The 20,232-nt window shown below is 34.3% G+C and overlaps 3 protein-coding genes and 1 pseudogene across 3 annotated transcripts; 1 reads left to right on the plus strand and 3 right to left on the minus strand.

Moving 5' to 3' along the window:
- Nucleotides 1–4,417: 4,417 nt before the first annotated feature.
- On the minus strand, nt 4,418–6,559 carry LOC120169002 (annotated as a pseudogene).
- Nucleotides 6,560–7,707: 1,148 nt separating this feature from the next.
- LOC120169003 (UDP-glycosyltransferase 86A2-like) lies at nt 7,708–9,220 on the plus strand. Its single transcript, XM_039177242.1, is given in 3 exon segments — nt 7,708–8,234; nt 8,315–9,087; nt 9,089–9,220. Coding segments are annotated over 3 exon segments (1,425 nt in total). The 5' UTR covers nt 7,708–7,714.
- Nucleotides 9,221–13,395: 4,175 nt separating this feature from the next.
- LOC120169004 (high affinity nitrate transporter 2.3-like) lies at nt 13,396–15,371 on the minus strand. Its single transcript, XM_039177243.1, has 3 exons — nt 14,571–15,371; nt 14,375–14,490; nt 13,396–14,089 (listed from the first exon to the last, which is right to left on the minus strand). Exons 1-3 carry the CDS (start codon nt 15,369–15,371, stop codon nt 13,396–13,398), a joined length of 1,611 nt encoding a protein of 536 aa, XP_039033174.1.
- A 1,752-nt stretch (nt 15,372–17,123) lies between these two features.
- On the minus strand, nt 17,124–19,346 carry LOC120169021 (SNF1-related protein kinase regulatory subunit beta-3-like). Its single transcript, XM_039177255.1, has 3 exons — nt 19,166–19,346; nt 17,734–17,830; nt 17,124–17,660 (listed from the first exon to the last, which is right to left on the minus strand). The coding sequence occupies exons 2-3, from the start codon at nt 17,758–17,760 to the stop codon at nt 17,334–17,336; spliced, it is 354 nt and encodes a 117-aa protein (XP_039033186.1). The 5' UTR covers nt 17,761–17,830; nt 19,166–19,346; the 3' UTR covers nt 17,124–17,333.
- Between the last annotated feature and the right edge of the window lie 886 nt (nt 19,347–20,232).

Consider the following 20,232-nt stretch of genomic DNA (forward strand, 5'->3'; position numbering starts at 1 on the left):
TTGCGATTTTAAGTTTCGTGTTGCGAAAGTAAACTATTTCTTCTTCTGCAAATTGAAACTTGAATGGATAAATTTACTTTCAACCAAAAGACAAAACAAAGACAAATACTATTTCACAGTGTTAAAGAATACACAGTTTAGCAGAATTGGCAGCAACCGAACAAATTTACTTTCAACCAAAAGACAAAACAAAGACAAATACTATTTCACAGTGTTATAGAATACACAGTTTAGCAGAATTGGCAGCAACCGAACAAATTTACTTTCAACCAAAAGACAAAACAAAGACAAATACTATTTCACAGTGTTATAGAATACACAGTTTAGCAGAATTGGCAGCAACCGAACAAATTTACTTTCAACCAAAAGACAAAACAAAGACAAATACTATTTCAGTGTTAAAGAATACACAGTTTAGCAGAATTGGCAGCAACCGAATAAATTTACTAAGCAATCTAAGTGAAATGGCTAATCTAAGTGAAATTACGAGTAAATTTATCATTAAGTTAAATATGGAAAATCTTAAACTTACCTCGTTGCGTAGAGTATGAACCTCATTCTGCAACGATACTATCATCTCACGTAGAGCGGCAACCTCACCACGTAAAGTTGACACCTCCACACGCCATGCACCATCGTTATCGCGTAGAGTACCGATCTCCTCACGCAAGGCATTGACCTCATCACGTAACTCCCTTGACTCATCCCGTTGAGGTGGAGGTGGAGAACAGGGAGATAGGAGTCGTGGCATCTTTGCCGGTCGCCTATCATGAGGTGATGGTGGAGAAGAGGCTCGATGATGTGACGGGATAGGTGATGGCTCTCGTTCTAGAGGTGTATAGTCGGGTCGATCGGGTGATGGCTCTAGGTGAGGTGATGGCTCTCGAATTGGAGGAAGTGGATGCTGCTCATCATCCGTGCCATCAAAAAAACTCTGACTAGCTTGCCACCAATCAGTGGCAAGCTCTTCCTCCGTGGGTGTCAGTCTTTGTAATGGAATGTTAGCCTCCTAAAATATAAAAACTCAAACAAAGTTAAACGTCTACTATTAATAACTTGTTTATATATTATATGAAAGTATTTGTGTTAACTTACATTATTTATTGTGGCATATGGTATTAAGTCTTCCCAATCCAACAGAGTTTTCCTCTTCCAGGAAATAGCCCTGAGAATATCATTTGACGTTTTTATTGCATATGTACGCATGCTGGGGAAAGCCTCGAATATCCAAATCTACAAACAATATAATAACAAAATTAGTAATTGTTAAATAATTAATTATAATTTTAGAAACATTATATAGAAATTCTTACCTTAAAGGCCCAAACAAAGCCTGACAAAGTGTATTTGGACCCATCGCCCCGCAAACTTTTGCGGTCATCAAAGGCAGACGACAACTTAGTCCAGGTAGCTTTCCATATATACGAACCCCACGGAAACAGATTCCATGCATTCAGGTCCTCTACCAATATTATTAGCTCCCGATGAATAGGTTGTCTGGCCTCTCTGCCTAAAAAGCCGGCATACACAAGTAGTAGAAGGCATACTCGGACAACATCGACGTCATCCATCCGAGTGAAACCAGCTTTCTTATTAAACAATTTCTTCAGGTCGTCGACATGTAGGTTCGGCTTCTCCATTGACTCATCCGGAAAAACCCGGGATAACCATGATGGGCGGGCGATATGACGAGTGTACCGGCCTACATCATCGTGTCCGAATCGTAGACCAGTGATTAAGCAGAACTCCTTCCGCCCAAAACAAGTATACGCTGGTGGAAAATGAAACCATATCTCTTCCTCACCACGTTGTATACTGTCGGGTAGATTTGATGTCATGGTCTGAAGCCACAAATGGGTCAAATTAGCATCTCCACCCGGATGCTGTACTCTCAGCCATGGCCCGAAGCAGGTTTCCTCAAACAATTGTCTTTGAGCAGGTGAAAGCTTCTTTGCAATTGTAGTGGCCAGGCTGACTTTATTTCTCAAGGTCAATTGAGCCGAAAAAAATTTCTACAAAAACAATAAACATACCAAGTTAGATATACCAAAAACTACACTGTGAAGATATACCAAAAACAATAAACATAAAAAGTAGTAGTTTATTCTTGAAACTAAAATTTGCAACACTGTTTTGTCTTTTGGTTGAAATGAAAATCGCAACGAGAGAATCGCAACGAGAGAATCGCAACGCGAGATGACAATCGCAACGAGAGAATCGCAACGCGAAATGAAAATCGCAACGAGAGAATCGCAACGCGAAATGAAAATCGCAATGCGATTTTGGTTTCGCGTTGCGATTCTCTCGTTGCGATTTTCATTTCGCGTTGCGATTCTCTCGTTGCGCTTTTCATTTCTCTCGTTGCGACAGTCATTCTCTCGTTGCGATTTTCATTTATCTCGTTGCGACTCTTCTGCAAATTGAAACTTGAATGGATTGCATTACTTCAACCAAAAGACAGAACAAATACAAAGACAAATACTAACTTGAAAATCGGAACGAGAGAATAGCAACGCGAAATGAAAATCGCAACGACAGAATCGTAACGCGAAATGAAATCTAAGTGAAATGGTTAATCTATTATTGAAATGACCAGTAAACTTATCATCAGTTTCAATATGAAAAACCTACAATAATGCAAACATTTCAAAATAAAAATAATTAAAAAAACTAACCCTCGGAGGTTGATTTTCCATTTCTGAATATTGTGAGGGATTTCTGACCGTGAATGGTTGTGAGGGATTTCGCCGGAGATGGGGACGGAAATCTTCGGAGATGGGGACGGATTTCTTCGCCGTAGAGAGTGAGAGATGGAGATGGGACTGAGTTGTGATTTTAGGTTTTAGGTTATGAGTTGCGATTACGGGATTTTGTCTTAATATTCTTTTTGTAATTTGAAAATAAAATACGCGTAGCGATTATAATGGCGCTTTAAATATCGCGTTGCGATTTACGGATACGCGTTGCGATATACGGATACGCATTGCGATTTACCCATACGCGTTGCGATTTACGGATACACGTTGCGATTTACGGATACGCGTTGCGATTTATGTGTTCGCGTTGCGATTTTCATATTCGCGTTGCGATTTTGGAAAATCGCAATGCGATTTTCATATTCGCGTTGCGATTTTGGAAAATCGCAATGCGAATTTGTACTATCGCATTGCGATTTTCAAGAATCGCGTTGCGATTTTGGAAACTGATTTGCGATTCTGGGGATCGCGTTGCGATTTTTATTTCGCGTTGCGATTTTGTTGGTCATTTTGGCAAATCCAAAAAAAGTTGGTTAAAATCGTATATTATAACTTTTTTTTGGTCACTGAGGCGATTTTCTCTATATAAAAATCATACCTAACATTTATTTTTTATTTTTTCAAAATCATAACCGATATTTAATTTTTGTTTCAAGACACTATATTTCTATAGGTAAATTATATCATTCATCACTCAACTATCCTTTTATTCCTATTTAGTATTAAAGTTCAGAAAAATTAATTCAATTATTCAATTTTGAAATTGTTCCTATTTTAATCACTTTAATTTATTTTATTAATATTTTTTATGATATGACATTTTTATTATTGGTTTATTAATATATAATTAAAAATTAGAAAAAATAATTTTGTAAATAAAGAGTAATTTGAAAGTTAAAGTAATTAAATTAAAAAAGTTTAAACTTTAGTGAGGAAAATAGGAGAGAGAAGATGCTTGAGTGATGAATGATACAATTTACCCATAAAATAGGTATCATGTGTACCTATAAAAACTAAACGTTAAATATACAGACCAAAACTGATAGTTTGGATACTAAATAGCCGTTTACCCTATAATTTATTAATTTAATAAAAAAATATGAAAGTCATACGTTAACTGATATCGTCCATTATAATATCATTGGCCATCTTTTACTTAAATTTGTACATTCATGTTAACGGGAGACTTATTATTTGCCTTTATTATGGAGGGGTTGGGAGTGAAATGCCAATGCCACGAAGCGGGGCTTTGCACATCCAATGGAAGGCAGGAAGCGAAGCAAAATTTGGATTCAAAGAAATGAAAGAAAAAAAAAACGAAAACACAACTTCATACATGTTACGATTAACATTGCACAATGATTTACTACAATGGCTGTAGATGCCAGCAAGATTACCGTAAGTCGAATTACTTGAGTGATGTTAGAATAAGATTACAAGGACAACTTATGATGAAAATAATTCCATTCATGTAATAAACCACATTCAACAATCTTACCTCTTTTTGAGGGCTCATAACTGCCACGTACAACAAAGTATCAAACATTAAGGCTCATCTACAAGCAATTCTTCGAAACTACGATTGGCATGGTATACAACAGGCTCTCTGTGTTCCCTGATGGTAGTTCGTAATATATCTACTAAAACAATAAAAGAGAAAAAAAAACTCTAGATGGAAGCATGCGAGTAAGGAATTATCATCTGTGTAATCCGTCTGGAAGGCTGAAGTGTGCATTTACAAACAAAGAAGGCTGTAGAAGACTAGTGGTATAAAAGCATTATCAAGTTGCGTTGTGTAGGCCTCCAACAGACCGCTTGTGGTCACAGCTATTAAAATAGGGAGCCAGTGCTGTGGAAATTGGGATTTATGTAATCAAATATGTGCGATGTAACAATAATTAAATTAGGCCCACGAAACCAATTCGAATAACTTAACAAGATCATTTAAAAGAAAAAAAAAACAGAAACAACCTGAAGTACCCAAATAGGATGTTTAAGTGAACAAATTTATTCTAGGATAAGTTACAACAGATGATCTAATGATGAATATGTCAGTCAACATAAGAATGTGGGTGAGAGAGAGACCTGAGTTAGAATGTATCCAGTGGATGCCAAAAGTGGAACCAGAACCAAGCAAGCAACGAGGACAGATGTTATACCAGCTGCAGTGCTTTCAATAGTTTTCTATGACGTGTAAGAAATTTGCTAGAATTAGCAGGTATGTCCTCAAAGGAAAGCTTAAGCATTAAAAAAAAAATCAAAGCAGACAGAAAGAAAGGAAGACGAAAATCCTTACTGCCAGTTTTGCTCCACCTAAGTGCACCATACTTGTGGCCAACCATTGATGCCTAGCATAAAAGCAAGATGATTACAACTTTAAGAGCCACTTGGCAGGAGTAACAGGCAGGCAGCCAATTCTATCACATTGTAGACTTTTTCATACTTATTCCTCTACTAGTTCTCAATTATCCACTGTTTCATTCAGATTATTCTGTCAAACAGCCATCATAAGATGGACTCCAATGGGGTTCATAGTGGCACTGTTGGTGTAGTGATGTAGGTTTTTTTAATCCTTAATACAAAAAAATAGCTAAGAGCCTAAGACTTCACCCTTCTCTCTCTTTCTAGACTGGCTTGGTTCATAAGTTGGACTCCCATGGGGTTCATAATGCTTGTCTAGGTTTAAAAACATTGGCCAAGTTTGAATGGGATGTTAACACTGTTAATCATTTGATACAGAGAAAATCCAAGTGGTAAATTGCATGTAATTTTAGTTCAGGAGCCAAATTTGACATCAAAGAAAATTGAAAGAGCAGCAAGTGATAACATAACCATTGTGACATGAAGCACGATATCAACAAACAGTGATAATTATGATCATAATGTGACTTTTTCCTTATTCTTTATAGAAAAGGATCAAGGGCCCTAGCAAAATTATTGGAAAGGGAGATGGAAGACACGGCAGAAAAGAACAAATCCAAGAAATTTAGGCCACAAAGGCAAAAATAAGCAAACTTACCATCGTATCTCCAATTCCAAGGCTTAAATTCCAGCAAAAGGGGTAAGAGGTCGATCATTGAACCCAGAGGACATCCAGATAGGAAGTGCACATCCCAACAAGAGTGAAAAGTGGCTACACGAGTAAAACAGGGACCTTAATTGGAATTGCTTGAAATAATTATATGCATATAGTTTCCAGCAATGGTCAAAATGTAATACCTGACAATAATAAGATCCGAGTCACAATGATCTGCAAAGGCACTCATAAACTGATGTACAAGAAGCTCTAAAGGCCAAATTCTCCAAACCTGGATAAAAAGGAAAGATTCAGCAACATCAACCAAGAAACATCTATAAAAAAAAATGAACACTACTCCAGTACATTCAAGAACATAAACCTAGCCTGTATATGGTGATCATTACGGTATGGTTAACTAGTCAACACTTGGACACAGTAGAGCAACTTCACTCAACATGATTACTTGATAAATTGTCAACATCTACAAAATATCTAAAAGTTCAGCCAACTTACTCGAATAATCTCTAATACCAAGAAAACAGCCAAAGCTGCACCAAATGCTAGATCAAGAAATTGTGGCTGGAAACAGGATCAGATGAAGTTAATATAATATCTAAACAAACAACTACCACAATGAAGGAGCAAAAAGGTTGCAAAGTGATTGCCGTGTGATACTCTAGTCTATAATCACCTGGTAAATAAGAGCGGGAAGAAACATTGAAACAGCAAGCAGATGATATTACTTTCGAGTTGAGTTTAGTTTAAGAAATTTGACTTGAGTCATTCGAATTCTATACTAATTTTATTATAATTATTTATAGTATTATGGTAAGAATTGGTTCCAATTTTTAGACTTTCTGACTATGAAAAATATATATTTCATATTCTTTTCACATTTTAATGTTATTTAATATATCAAATACAATATAAAATTATAAAATATATTCACAATATTATATTTTAAAGAAAATATCTTGGGGGTAAAATATTGATGAGGGTATAAAGGAGTCAATTAATTGATGGGAAGAAAGAATTTGCAAACAATTACAATCAAAAGACCAAATTGAGTAAAATGCAGAGTTAAGTGACTAAATAAAAAAAGAGTGCATTTTTAGTAAAATATAAGAATGGAAGTTACATACGTATTCTATAGGGTGTATGGGCATGTGGTTCAAATTTGATAAAAATGGACTTAAAATAAAGGATGAATTGAAGAAATAAGGAAATTATAAAAATTGAGGGACTAAATTGAAAATTATAAAACTTTGTTATCAAAAAAGGGAATTGAAAGTAAATTCTTGATGGTCTAGGAATATGTGGTTCAAATTAGGTAAAAAATAGACTTAAAATGAAAGAATAATTTAAGGAATAATGAAATCAGGGACTAAATCATAAAACTATCAAAATATTTGATCAAATTTTTTATTTTTTGAGTAACTCAAAATTAAAACAAAATCGATTTTTTAAGTCGAGTAGAGTTTTGTTCACCCTTAAATACTAACATAGTAATTTGCGACACTAATATGATGATTCATAATAGCAACGTGACAATTCATTATGGATGATGATAAGGTTGAGGGTTAAATTTTTTTATGTTGAGTTAAAAGGATTTTTTTAATAAAAAATATTTAAAATTTAATTAAAATATTTAAGAAAATAAATGTAAAAGACACTAAAAATTGAAAAATTAAATTATGAAAAATAAAGAAATCAAAATGAACGAAGAAAATTAAAAAATTATTAAAATCAAAACTAAAAGAAAAGAAAGGCTAAACATAGAAAGAAAAAGAAAGCCATTAGTTTACTAAAATAAAGGTTTATAGTTTGTTCACCGCGAAATTAGTTACGACGTCGACGAACGGACTTCCGTCAATAACTCAAGCTCTATAAAGAAAGCCTTTCGTTTTGCTCTACCCAGTTTATTCTCAAGCTTTCAACAATGGCGGATAGTTCGACCCAAAAGCTCCACGCAATCTTAGTACCTTACCCTCTTCAAGGCCACGTAATCCCGTCCGTCAACTTAGCCATAAAGCTAGCATCCAAAGGTTTCACCGTCACCTTCGTCAACACACAGTTCGTACACCACCAGACCGCCAAGGCTCACCCGGAGATCGGTTCTGATATCTTCGCCACGGTCCGAGGATCGGGCCTCGACATAACGTACACCACGGTGTCAGACGGTCTCCCTCTCGGGTTCGACCGGTCGTTGAACCACGACCAGTTCATGGCTTCATTGTTGCATATTTTCTCGGCCCATGTCGATGAACTGATCGGTCGGATAGTTGAGTCGGGGGAGAAGATTCATTGCTTGATTGCCGATACTTTCTTCGTTTGGCCTTCGAAGATTGCAAACAAGTTCGGGATGCTTTATGTGTCGTATTGGACGGAACCGGCTTTGGTGTTTACGTTATACTATCACTTGGATCTTCTCAAGAAAAATGGTCACTTTGGCAAGAAAGGTAAGCTTTAAATTTGAGGGTGAAAATCTTGGTTCTGCAAATATTAATCTTTTTCTTTGATTTCTTCTTCTTCTTCTCAGATCGTCGTGAAGACGCCATAAACTACATACCGGGAGTTGCAGCGGTTGAACCCAAGGACACGATGTCTTACCTTCAAGAAACCGATACAACATCGGTTGTTCATCAAATCATTTTCACTGCATTCCAAGATGTCAAAAATGCAGATTTTGTTCTATGCAACACGGTTCAAGAACTTGAGCTCGATACCATAACAGCTCTACATGCCAAAGTCCCGTTTTACGCAATCGGACCTATTTTCCCACCGGGATTCACCAAGAGCCGTGCGGCTACAAGCCTCTGGCCCGAGTCTGACTGCACTCAATGGCTCGACAAGAAGCCTCCCGGCTCGGTTTTGTACGTTTCTTTTGGTAGCTACGCCCACGTTACAAGAACCGAGCTTATAGAGATAGCTCAAGGGCTCGCCCTTAGCAAAGTGAGTTTCCTTTGGGTTCTTCGACCTGATATTGTGAGCTCCGATGTGGTCGATCCCTTGCCCTTTGGATTCAGAGAGGAGGTGAACGACCGTGCGATGATCGTACCGTGGTGCTGTCAAAATGCGGTGCTGGCTCACCCTGCAACCGGAGGGTTCTTAACGCATTGCGGGTGGAATTCGATACTGGAGAGTACTTGGTGTGGGGTTCCATTGCTGTGTTACCCTTTGTTAACTGATCAATTCACCAACAGGAAACTGGTGGTTGATGATTGGAAGATGGGGATTAATTTGAGCAACACAACACCCATTTCAAAGGAGCAAGTTTCGGATAATGTCAACCGGCTGATGAGTGGACAATCAGGGGGATCATTATAGGAACAAAGTAAAAGAGATGAGGACAATATTGGAAACTGCAGTGTCATCAGAGACCAACATGGATATCTTCATCAAGGAAGTCAAGGCCAAATGTCAAATCAGACAATACTCTCTGTAACAATAATCATTTCTTCATGTTACTAACACCGTTCAAGAAAGTTATGAGTTTTACATGTCCAAACATTAGTCCAAGAAAACATTAGTATAATCGGCCATTTTGGTAGTTTTGATGGCCTATTTCAAGTCCTAACCTCTGTTTTGAAAATCGGATCGGACCGGTCGATTCAACCGGTTTAACCGAAAATCGTTGTTTAGTCCGGTTCAATCTAAACCGGTTGAACCGTTATTAGTGAACTGGCCAGAACCGATGAACCGTTCGAACCGGACCGGCTGAAAACCGGGAAAAACAGAGATTTTTGTTTTTTTTTTTAAAAATTAAAACAAACAACGTCGTTTGTTAAACGAGCCAAGTCGAACTTGAGTATTGCTGAGCTCGACTCAAATTTGAAAACTTTAAAAGTAAGCTCAACTCAAACTCACAAGCTAAAAAATTATCAAGTTCAACTCAAACTCGAAATATAATATTGAAACTTGAACTCAAAAAGGCTTGAACTCAAAAAAAAATTAGAAGCTCGAATGAAGCCTAAAATTCGAGCTTGATTGAAGTGAAATAATAGTTCACTCAATGCTCACCAAAAGGTTCCATGATTTTGAATGTCAAATTACCTCTATTATGTATAGAAGTTAGTTGTGATGCGCTTCTATGTTTCTTAGCAATGTGAGATTGTTTTGTTCTCATATTTTTACTCTTTAGACTTTTGGGATGCTCTTCTATGTTTCTTAGCCATGTGGAATTGTTTTTTTTTAAATTAAACAAAAAAAAATCATTTTGTTATGATTTTTTAACCCCAAATTTATTTTTTAATTATAGTTATATAATTATATTTATTATTTAATATGTTTTACCTTAAATATTATGTTGTAGTTAATTTGAATCATTTTGTTTCACTTGATTTTATGATTTTTAACTTATATATGTTATGACTTGCTTTGAATATGACTTGTGATATAAAAAATATTTTTTTATTAAATATTTTTGATATTTTTTATTTAATTTTTTAAATAATTATGATGTCGTCTGGTTTTTCCGAACGATCGAACCGATTAGACCGGTTGAACCAGTGAACCGGTAACATGACCGGTTCGCTAACCGGTCCTGTTCTAAAAACCATGGTCCTAACATATAAATGTCATCCATGTTTGTTGGAACAGTTGGATTGGTAGCCCAAAGCTAAAGGGGTATTGTTTATTGAAAGACATTTGAAAATTTTAATTTCTAAAGAACGTTGATTGGATAATATAGAAAACATATTTTTTTTTATAACTATCAATATTAATCCATTGGCCAATCACTTTAAAGTGAATATTGCAACACATGAGTAATATTCTTAACTCGGTCCATTCCATTTACAAAATCATAATTTGAACCGTAGATATTATTTGAGAAGCTCAACCACTATATCAACTGGTAATTGATAAAAGATAATTTAAGGTCATATTACAATAGATGTCAGTAATCTACTTAGATATCTATCCCTACTAAGATATCGATACTCATATTCCCATGCTTTGAGATATAAAATGACTTGCTAAAGCTTCACAAATATTATAAATGATTGTACCTTATTCCATAAGCTTCATAAATATCATTTAATAATTTTGTCCAACTTTCCTTCAATCGAGTTTATTTTACGAACACTTCAATCATATAGGTTTGCATCGTAGGAAAAACTTTACGAGTTGAGTTGGAAAAACATATTAATTTTAAGAGTTAATTTTATTATTATGTCGAGCACAATAATGGTTTTTTTAATAAAAGTATCTAATCTTATTAAAAAGAAAAACACTCAAAATTACGATAAATGTTTGCAACCATTAAACAAGAAACTAGTCACTTGAAATGTAGGACCAAGTAAAAAAAAGGGTTAAAAACCCAATCAAAATAATATACGAATAGATCTGACTGCATCGGTAAACGAATCATAAAAAGTGATGAAAACTACTGAAAGACCATCGAAAAATCGCATATCAGAGTCGAGCGACGTGAGAAGCTATCCACGAATGCAACCACATATCTAATCAATCTGAGGGCCCAAAGCAGGGAAGATCGTCAAGATAATAAATGTCATCTTGATCAATCAAGAGATCGTCTAATCAAACCCTGGAAAAAAAAAAGATAAAAACAAAAAGAACGATCAAATGACCGAAAACGTGTTATAAAGACATAGAAAACATATCATAAAGACAAATAAAATATGTCATAAAGACAGAGAAAACGCGTCCTAAAGGCATAATTATTGAAAAATAAAAAGAAAAAAGAAAATAACTACCAATTATAAAAATAAATGACAAATAAGAAACAGCAGTTGTCGACAACCAATACTAAGGTTAATGTCACCGTCGGCCAAGCAAAAAAGAAAGAAAGAGCCACGTATGAATAAAAAAAACCCAGGGAAAACCCTACTACGTTTATATTTAGATTTTATGTCTATCACAATAATTAAAACTACTAATAACATATATAAATCCAACAAATTAAAGGTTATTGTGTGTTTAAATGCACTCAAACCTATGGTATCTCCTAAATATTATAACAACAACAATAATAACAAAATTTATTAATAAACATAAAGATGATGCAACATGAGTAACCTAATCACCATGTAAGATTAGCAAATTATATTTTAAAAAAAATACTACCAACATTAATAATTAGGTTACGATTTTAAAATAAAAGAGAATTGAAGTTTTATTTATTTTTTTGAAGAGAAATTTTACTCCTTATGAGTATTGAACCCACATTTTAAGGGAAATGCGGAGTTTCAGCTCGAAACTTTTAATCATTTACTTTAAAAATATAAATCCCAACTTGTATAAGCTACATAATTTAAGTTTTGGAAATATGGGTTTAATGAGTGTTTGAATTTGTTTTTCGAAGAACATTGAAAGCATTTGAATATTGTTAGCATATGGTTAATATTCTAGAAGCCCTTTAACTTTTTTAGCTTCTTCATATAACCCCTTAATACTTTTATGAGACCCAAATAAGTGTCCTTACATTTTAATAGGAGCTCTAATACCGATAGACATTTAATCTCTAACTTGTATTGAATCTATGCTTAATGCATTTGAAATATAGGTTAATTTAAATTCAAATCAAAGTTTAGAACTTATTTGGGTAGACCGAGAGTACAGGACTTATTTAACAAAACAAAATTAGCTGAAGGGCTCTTTAAGTATTTATCCTTTTTCTCTAGAAAATCCTCTCCCGTGTTATTGGAAGAGCCAGATTTTCAACGCGGACGGGTCTGTATTCTTCATTAGCACTCAAAGTTCGAATAAACACTTCATAAAAGCCAATTTTCGTACCTAATAAATCATCTGTACATGGTGAAAAAGTAAGACAAAATACACGTTAATTTGATAAAAATTTAAAATTTATAATACAATAATTATTAGGTATTAATTCAAATTCTAATTAAAAATTTGATATATATCGATTTTTGAGATACATATCGATTTTTGAGATATATAAGATATATATATCTATATTCTTCTTGATATCTATATTTATAATATATTATTGTTTCTTTCATTTGTTGAGGTAAAAACAGTGACTGATGCAGCTTGTTCTCGGGATGGGCACGTGTCCATCTTAAAATTAAAAAAATCGATTAATTATTCATTTTATTAATTATGTTCAACTTGAAATTTTATTTATATCCATCATATATAAAAAGTTTGTATTATTAATATATATGCTTATTGCATAAAATATTTCTGAACTTATCATTTGATAAATAAGATCTAAATCACATCAAAATTTATCTCTTGAAAATATATTGTTTTATATTAATTTCTTGATATCTAGGATTAACATTTTTTTGGTTAAAATCTATTTATTATCAAATATATTTATCGATCACTCTAAATCAGTATGATTACGTTGGTGTATAATAAATTTTTAGAATTTAGTATTTTAAAATTAAAAAATAAAAAGATTTAAATTTTAAGTGATCATAAATCTTAAGATTCATTCAACAACGTTAGGTATATTTATCATCAAGTGATGAACGACTGATTTTTCATTAGAGATAGGTTTTAAAATTTTAAAAAATCGATTTATAAATTTTAAGAAATAGAATATATTATTAATATAAGAAAAGGTAAAATATATGATAATTTCAGCATTAGCTATGCTCGAATTTATTGCTAATTATATGTGGATTGAAACTAATACAGTGTACAATAAACGTGGACCGGTGTGGAGTTTGGGGGAGTGGGTGCAGAAGAAACCTCATTACCGGCCCGTTTCCCACGTTCCGATCGACTGTTTTCGGCAAATTTGACGCTTCCTTCATGTAAACCCTTTTGTTTCTCATCATCATTCCATTCCGACAGGTAATAGTATTCCTCGGTGGATTTGATTGGGTCTTTCGAGGGACGACGGAACATGCTTCCCCACTGTGGGAAGTGCAGAAACGCAACCGGAATTGTGCAGACAACAGCCGTGACGCCCATCAACGAAAGACCAGTGGCGGTCGAGAATCTGGAGCCGGAGAAAAACACTAACTGTGTCAAACCCGACCCGAAGTTCCCCCCTGCGCCGGTGAGGCCTGATATCAGTCCCAACGATCGTCGTGAAACAAATGGGACGATCCCGAAGGTTGCACCGCATGCAGCTTGGGTGCCCATTGAGAAAAGGATCATTGCTAAGATAGCAATGGGGAGGGAGTCAGCTCGGCCGAGCCAGATACAGAAGGCACCTCCTAGTGTTTGGAAGAACCAAAGGGTCCATAGCCTGCCTCTCATGCCGAACATTCTTGCTGCTACATCGGAGGCGTAGCCACCCAAGGGACGAGCAAAGAAGTTGGCCATTCCAAAACTTGCTGCTATAGTCCCAGCAGTGCTAAGTTTCAGACTAAATCTGTTTGTACATACAAAAATTCATATAGTTATATGTAGTAACGAACATAAGATTTTATGTTAGAAGCGAATTTAAATTTAAAAAAAGAAATAGGGGTAAACTTGAACATATAAAATTTAAGAGGCGAAAACGGATTTTCAATAAAATTACATAGAAAAATTTAAAATATAAGATAATTTTATATTTTTTTGAAGAGGCAACCGCTCCCGCCCGCCTGCTTAGGTCCATCCTTGGTAATATGCTCGTAATTTCTTCTGGAAATTTCAAAATCAAGATAGTCGGTACCTGTCGTAAAAGTATCCTGAAATGACATTGTTAATAGTCAATTCAATGCCCATTGAGAATCCATAAAGAAGGAAAAAGATCCATGTTCTATAGTTTGTAACGGCGTATCGAAAAACCTGAACAAATGAAAGCAAATTAGCATCATATTTGTTGAATCATATAGTCATAGATCATAGCAAGTTAAAAGAAACTTTACCTTGGAGAATTTATCTTTGGAAACATCACCTTTCTTTTGAAGGGTACTTAGGTTTCCATCGGGCAAGTCTTGGCCTAGGGTTAGGACAAGGATGCCCATAATGACATTAAACCAGGCAGGGATGAAAAAGGCAATCCTCCAGGCAGTGAAAGGGGTTGCACCAGCCATTTTGATTAAATTAAAAGCCAAGGGCATCAAAAGTTGAGTGGCTCCACCACCCATATCACCCCATCCACCAGCACATCCATTGACAAGCCCTATGATCTTGCCATTGAACATTATGGTCGTCCAGTACTGACTCGAAACGAACGTCGCGAGGCAGAAACCAATCATGAACCGGACCGCTAAGTAGCCCTGTGCATCGGAAACAAAAGACATGGAGAAAACAGTTGGGGCCGATAGCAGTAGAAGAAATGCAGTCCCATATCTTGGACCAATTAGGTCACAGACTGCACCCATAACCAGCCTGGATAATATACTTCCAGAAACTGAAGCAACCCCGGCATTACCAATATCTGCCTGCTTTAAATCGAGATTATCTCGAATGATGGGAACAAGGGGTGCAGCAGCAAAAGTAGAAATGAAACAAGTGAAAAAGGAGATCCAAGCAAGGTGAAAGGTTCTCATGTGAGGTTTAGCAAATGATAATACTTTGAAAACTGTGGCCCTATGCTCTGAATCAACGGGTAGAGCAAATTTTGCCATGGTGTTGTCACTTGATGCAACTGAGAAAGCAAAAGTTTGCTCTCTGCCCGTTACTCCATGCATGGAAGTCCCTATAGAATCTTCATTTTCTGCCATTCTCTCTATGTATGCAAAGAAAATAGCTAAGTCTTTTTCTTTTTGGATATATGAATGTACTGAGGGAACGTATGGTATTTATAATTGAGCTAACCCAAGGAACCTGCACATGATGTGGTACTGAAATTACTTGATTGAAAAACAATACAATGAACTAAAATTTATTGAATCCATTGAACAACCTCCGGGTTCGAGCAGCTACGTAGAATGTGTGATTGATAAAATTTTAAATAAATATTATCTCATACTATTTAAAAAAAAATCTAAACAAACATCATTTCAAAATATTATATCAACTATGAGGTATTAGACCAACATTATTAGTTGGTCCCCTACATACTCCTAACCATGACCAACCCCCCAAGTCTTACCTCAGTGATAAAGTAATTATTGTTATTCCTGAGGATCCGGGTTCAAGCACCATAAAAGTCAGGAGTGTGATCGTTCAATGTTTAAATGTTGAGAGTTATATTTAAACAAATAATGTCTTGTACTTATCCCATATTATAAAATAAATCACATTCTATTTATTTTTAAATTTAAAAAACAAATAAATAACAATCTCTAAGTTTAAAAATAATTAACAAATACTATTGTGTAAATACTTAAAATTATTTCAAAAATAAATAAATAATCTTTGAATTTCGATGATCAACAAGTCAAGTTTTGTGTAAAAAAAATTCTTTCAATTTATTTTTTATTAATTTCATTAAAAAAATTAATCAAAGCATCTTATATTTTTTTAGGTTAAATTACTTGTTCAATAATTTTAAAGACACATTATTCTAATCTAAATTAATGTAAAACAACTCCATTAGACTTTGATTAAGGATTCCCAACTACCCTGGACTCTGTTACACTATATATCTTTTTTATTCTAATCTAAATTAATATTACATTTATTCAACCGTCTTTTCTAATCAATTTGAAAAGGTTTATTAGTCTCTTCCACATTATACACAACTTATGACTTTTTAAACATGATTTTATAATATATAAAAAAAAACCATACAGACACTATCAAAATTTACATGTAATAAATACCTATGATGGAATAAAAAAGAGGTTAAATTATATTTTTGGTCCCTCTATTGTATTTAAAAACAATATGCGTTTCCTATATTTTGATTCAATATAATTTAATTCTCTTACTATAAAATGTAAATAAGTAAATTATTAGCTAATTCAGTGCTCTTACTATAAAATGTAAATAAGTAAATTATTAGCTAATTCAATTTTGCAGGAGCCTACTCAAAAAAACATAGACTAAAATTCAACTTTTGCATGGCTGAGGGGGAAAATCATAAAGTGATCTTAAAATTGAATTTATCATTTAGATCAAAATTAGAGAAAAAAATATATTTTCATAAGTGATATTTATAATCTAATAAGTGTGTTTAAATTATTTTTTTATAAAAAAAGTTAAAAGGTAAATAAATATAAATCTATCATCTTCTTAAAAACCACTCGTAGATGTATTTTATTTTATCAATCATATATTAAAATAATCATCTCTAAAATTATTAGAAACAATAATATGAAATTATATGAATATATAGACTATGTACAAAATCAAGTTTTATAGGGTATTTGAACATTCATTATCAAATTGAGAATCTCTAGAACAACTACTAATACTTGTAGATCGACCCAGATTAATAAAAAAGCGAATATATAGAATATAAAATGTTAGAAGATGAAGCAAATCTGTAAGGATTTGAAAAATGTACTTTCATGTGTACCCTTGATTTCATTTTCATCAACTAGGGGAGGGTTCATCGTTGAATTTGATGGACAGTGGCATCATTATTTTGTACGGACTTGAATTTACATAGCAATCGTTGAATTCATCACATTCAATATTCTTTCCCCTAATTCCCTATCTGAGCCTATTGCAACTAATCCCATCACAAGGGCCAACCAACCAACCCGACGTGAAGGCGCATTCAATGTTTTCATATCTTAAGTACTGGTACTCCCCCTCCTCGGTACTGGTTTGTATAGCACGACAGTAACATGCTTTGAACGAAAACGGTGAGTAAACCCAAGTGCCACTACAGATCTAGGTGCCTCGCTGTTTTCAATGTAAAGATGATTTAGAATCACATTTTCTGGTAAAGGGATACTACCAGAAGCATTCAGACTTGAGGGGTAGCTAAGCAACGAATGATGTAGGTGAGGAGGGACAACTGGCGGGTCACGTGCATCATCTTCACTCCCGGGATACGGATTATTATAACTTGATTCGGGTGATCTCGGCACTTCAAACCCAATGACAGTTGCTTCATCCTGAACAAAACAACACATTTAAACTCCCAAATTTTTAATACTACAAAACAATCAGCGAGATTCAACGACTTACATGATCTTCACCACATTGGTTGTTCATGCTGAGCAGTGATACAAGAGGCTAACAGGGCTGAATTATAAACAAAGCAGTATTACAACACCAAGTGAGCCTGGAATAAAGCAATTATTTCTATGTAAGCATTTCAAAGGTTAACAAAGCAACATGTAAACTTAAAACCAGAGAAATATACAAACAACTCTGATTTCATTTTACGATGAAGGGGAAAAGAAAAGAAAAAACCATGACAAAAGAATTCAATAAGGTCTCGTTCAAAGTAGAATGAACAATACTAAAACACTAGTGTCTGAAAGATAGTTTAACAGAGATCAAGAATATAAAAGATGAGGCATCAAGCTCATCAGCTGTTTTTAAGTTGATAAAATACGACTCGCCAACTCGACTAACCTGAATTTTTTTCACTCAGTACGATTGAATGCAGCAGTTTAATACCTCAACCTTGTAAAAGAATCTAGAATGTTGAATGCAAAGACAACAGGATAAAGTTGCCAACCATACAGCTAAGAAAAGGGCTGGTTCATTAAGGCCAGCAGAAGTAATATAAAAAATAACAGTCTCAACAACATAACATGTAGGGGGGGGGGGACAGCAGACGAATTGAATCAGACGGGCCAGCAATACTATCATGAGCAAAAGCCATTCTGATTAAGCATCACCAAATTATATTGTCTAAGAAATACAAAGGATATACATTTAGAGAGTACAAGTAAAACATATTTTCTTCATGCCCACAGATACTCTAACAAGGATACCACTCACGGCGATGAATCCTCTTATTTAGGTTCATTGAAGCCCAATTTCTGTCCAAGAAAAATATGCCCTGTTTCTTCTAACTTGGAATTGTCCAATAAAAAGTCTATAATCATTTCAATGTTGTTTACACAAGCAATAAGTTAGGTCCTATGTAAACTTTTAGTTTTGGGGGGGGGGGGAGAGAGAGAGAGAGAGAGAGGTTTTTTCTGAAGGAAGTGCTCTAGGATAAATTAAAGCATTCAAATAAATCCAGATTTTATTTCTATGAAACCAGGGATAAATTTTGGCACTAAGCGATAATCACATCGGCATTGGTGGACTTTGAATGGTAAGAAAATCCAACTGTGTTTTTATACTATAAGGTTCCTTTTATACCAAACATTAGGCTCAAAATCTCCATAATTCAGCAAAGCATTAATTCCGAGCAACTCATAAACAAAGCATTCTAAATGCAACTCATCGCAACAATGAAAATACCATCAATTTCTTCGAAGCATACAATGCAAAGCTTCGTATAATCCACATAACTTATACGAACCCAAAGAATTCAGCTCAATAAAAGCATTCTAAAAACAGCGGACACAACCTAAAATTTCAAATAAAGCTATACGGAAGAATCCAATTTCTAGCCAAAGAAATTAGTTTGTTCAATAACAATATGATAGAGACCGACCTCAATCACCGAAAGTCCCAGCTTTTCAATTCCACGTTTCAGCTTGAAAGAAACCCCAGTCCCAAACTTTACGCAAAAATAGTTGAATAATTTTGTCAATCTCACCAAGCTTTGAAGCTTACCATCAAAGCTAAAGCGAACCCAGGTTAAATCTGACCCGAAACATTAAAACTTGGGAAAACAAAAAAAGCCCAAAATTCTACCATGAGCAAATAAAATTCAGCAAACAGTAACGAGATGGGATTTCAGAAAATAAGCAAGAAAGAGAGGGAAAGAATCAAATACATAGAAAGAGTGTCGCTTACCCTGAGAATGAAGAGAAAAATTCCAGCCAGTGGCAGGAGAATCTGCCCTGAATATTGCTTTTATTAAAAGCATCAATGAAGCGAAGGAAAAATAATTACTAATTAATAAACCCTTATTTCTTGTAAAATCTCTCAATAATTAAAAATATTGAGATTAGATCTCAGCAAAATAATATCTATAAGAGGAAAATTGAAAGGAACTTTTTCAGTCATAAACAAAATTTTCAGGGCGGAGCTTAAAATTTGCAATGCACAATTATTAGTATGGTTTTTTTCCCATTAGAACACCTTACTATCTAAATTTGACTACATTTATATTTTAACCATTTTCATATCTGAATTTTACAAATATTCTTAAAATACCAGTTATAGTGTGAAAGAATTATATATATGAATTTTACAACTATTTTAATATCTGAATTTTATAATTATGACAAAAATGAGTTCATTCTTAGATAGTGATTTCTACTCAGCAGAGTCACTAATTAAATAGTAGTAATTCGTTGAATCTAAAAGTTAGGTCTAAATTATGAATTTAATCCGCATAAAGTATTTCGTCAAGACTCACCCACCAAAATCAAGTATGTAATGGCGGTCGGTCTAGAGTACTGGTAAAACCTTAGGATCGGGAGACCAACAAAAAACTAACAACTTGTTCATAATATAAGTACTAACCATAGGATTTGGCCTCCAATAAATCATTGTAATAATTAGTTCAAACACTTGCAATAAAGATTGTTAATATTGAATAACTGAAGTATA

The sequence above is a fragment of the Hibiscus syriacus genome, unplaced genomic scaffold, assembly GCF_006381635.1.
Source record: "Hibiscus syriacus cultivar Baekdansim isolate YM2019G1 unplaced genomic scaffold, ASM638163v2 tig00111743_pilon, whole genome shotgun sequence".
Classification (NCBI taxonomy): Eukaryota; Viridiplantae; Streptophyta; class Magnoliopsida; order Malvales; family Malvaceae; genus Hibiscus; species Hibiscus syriacus.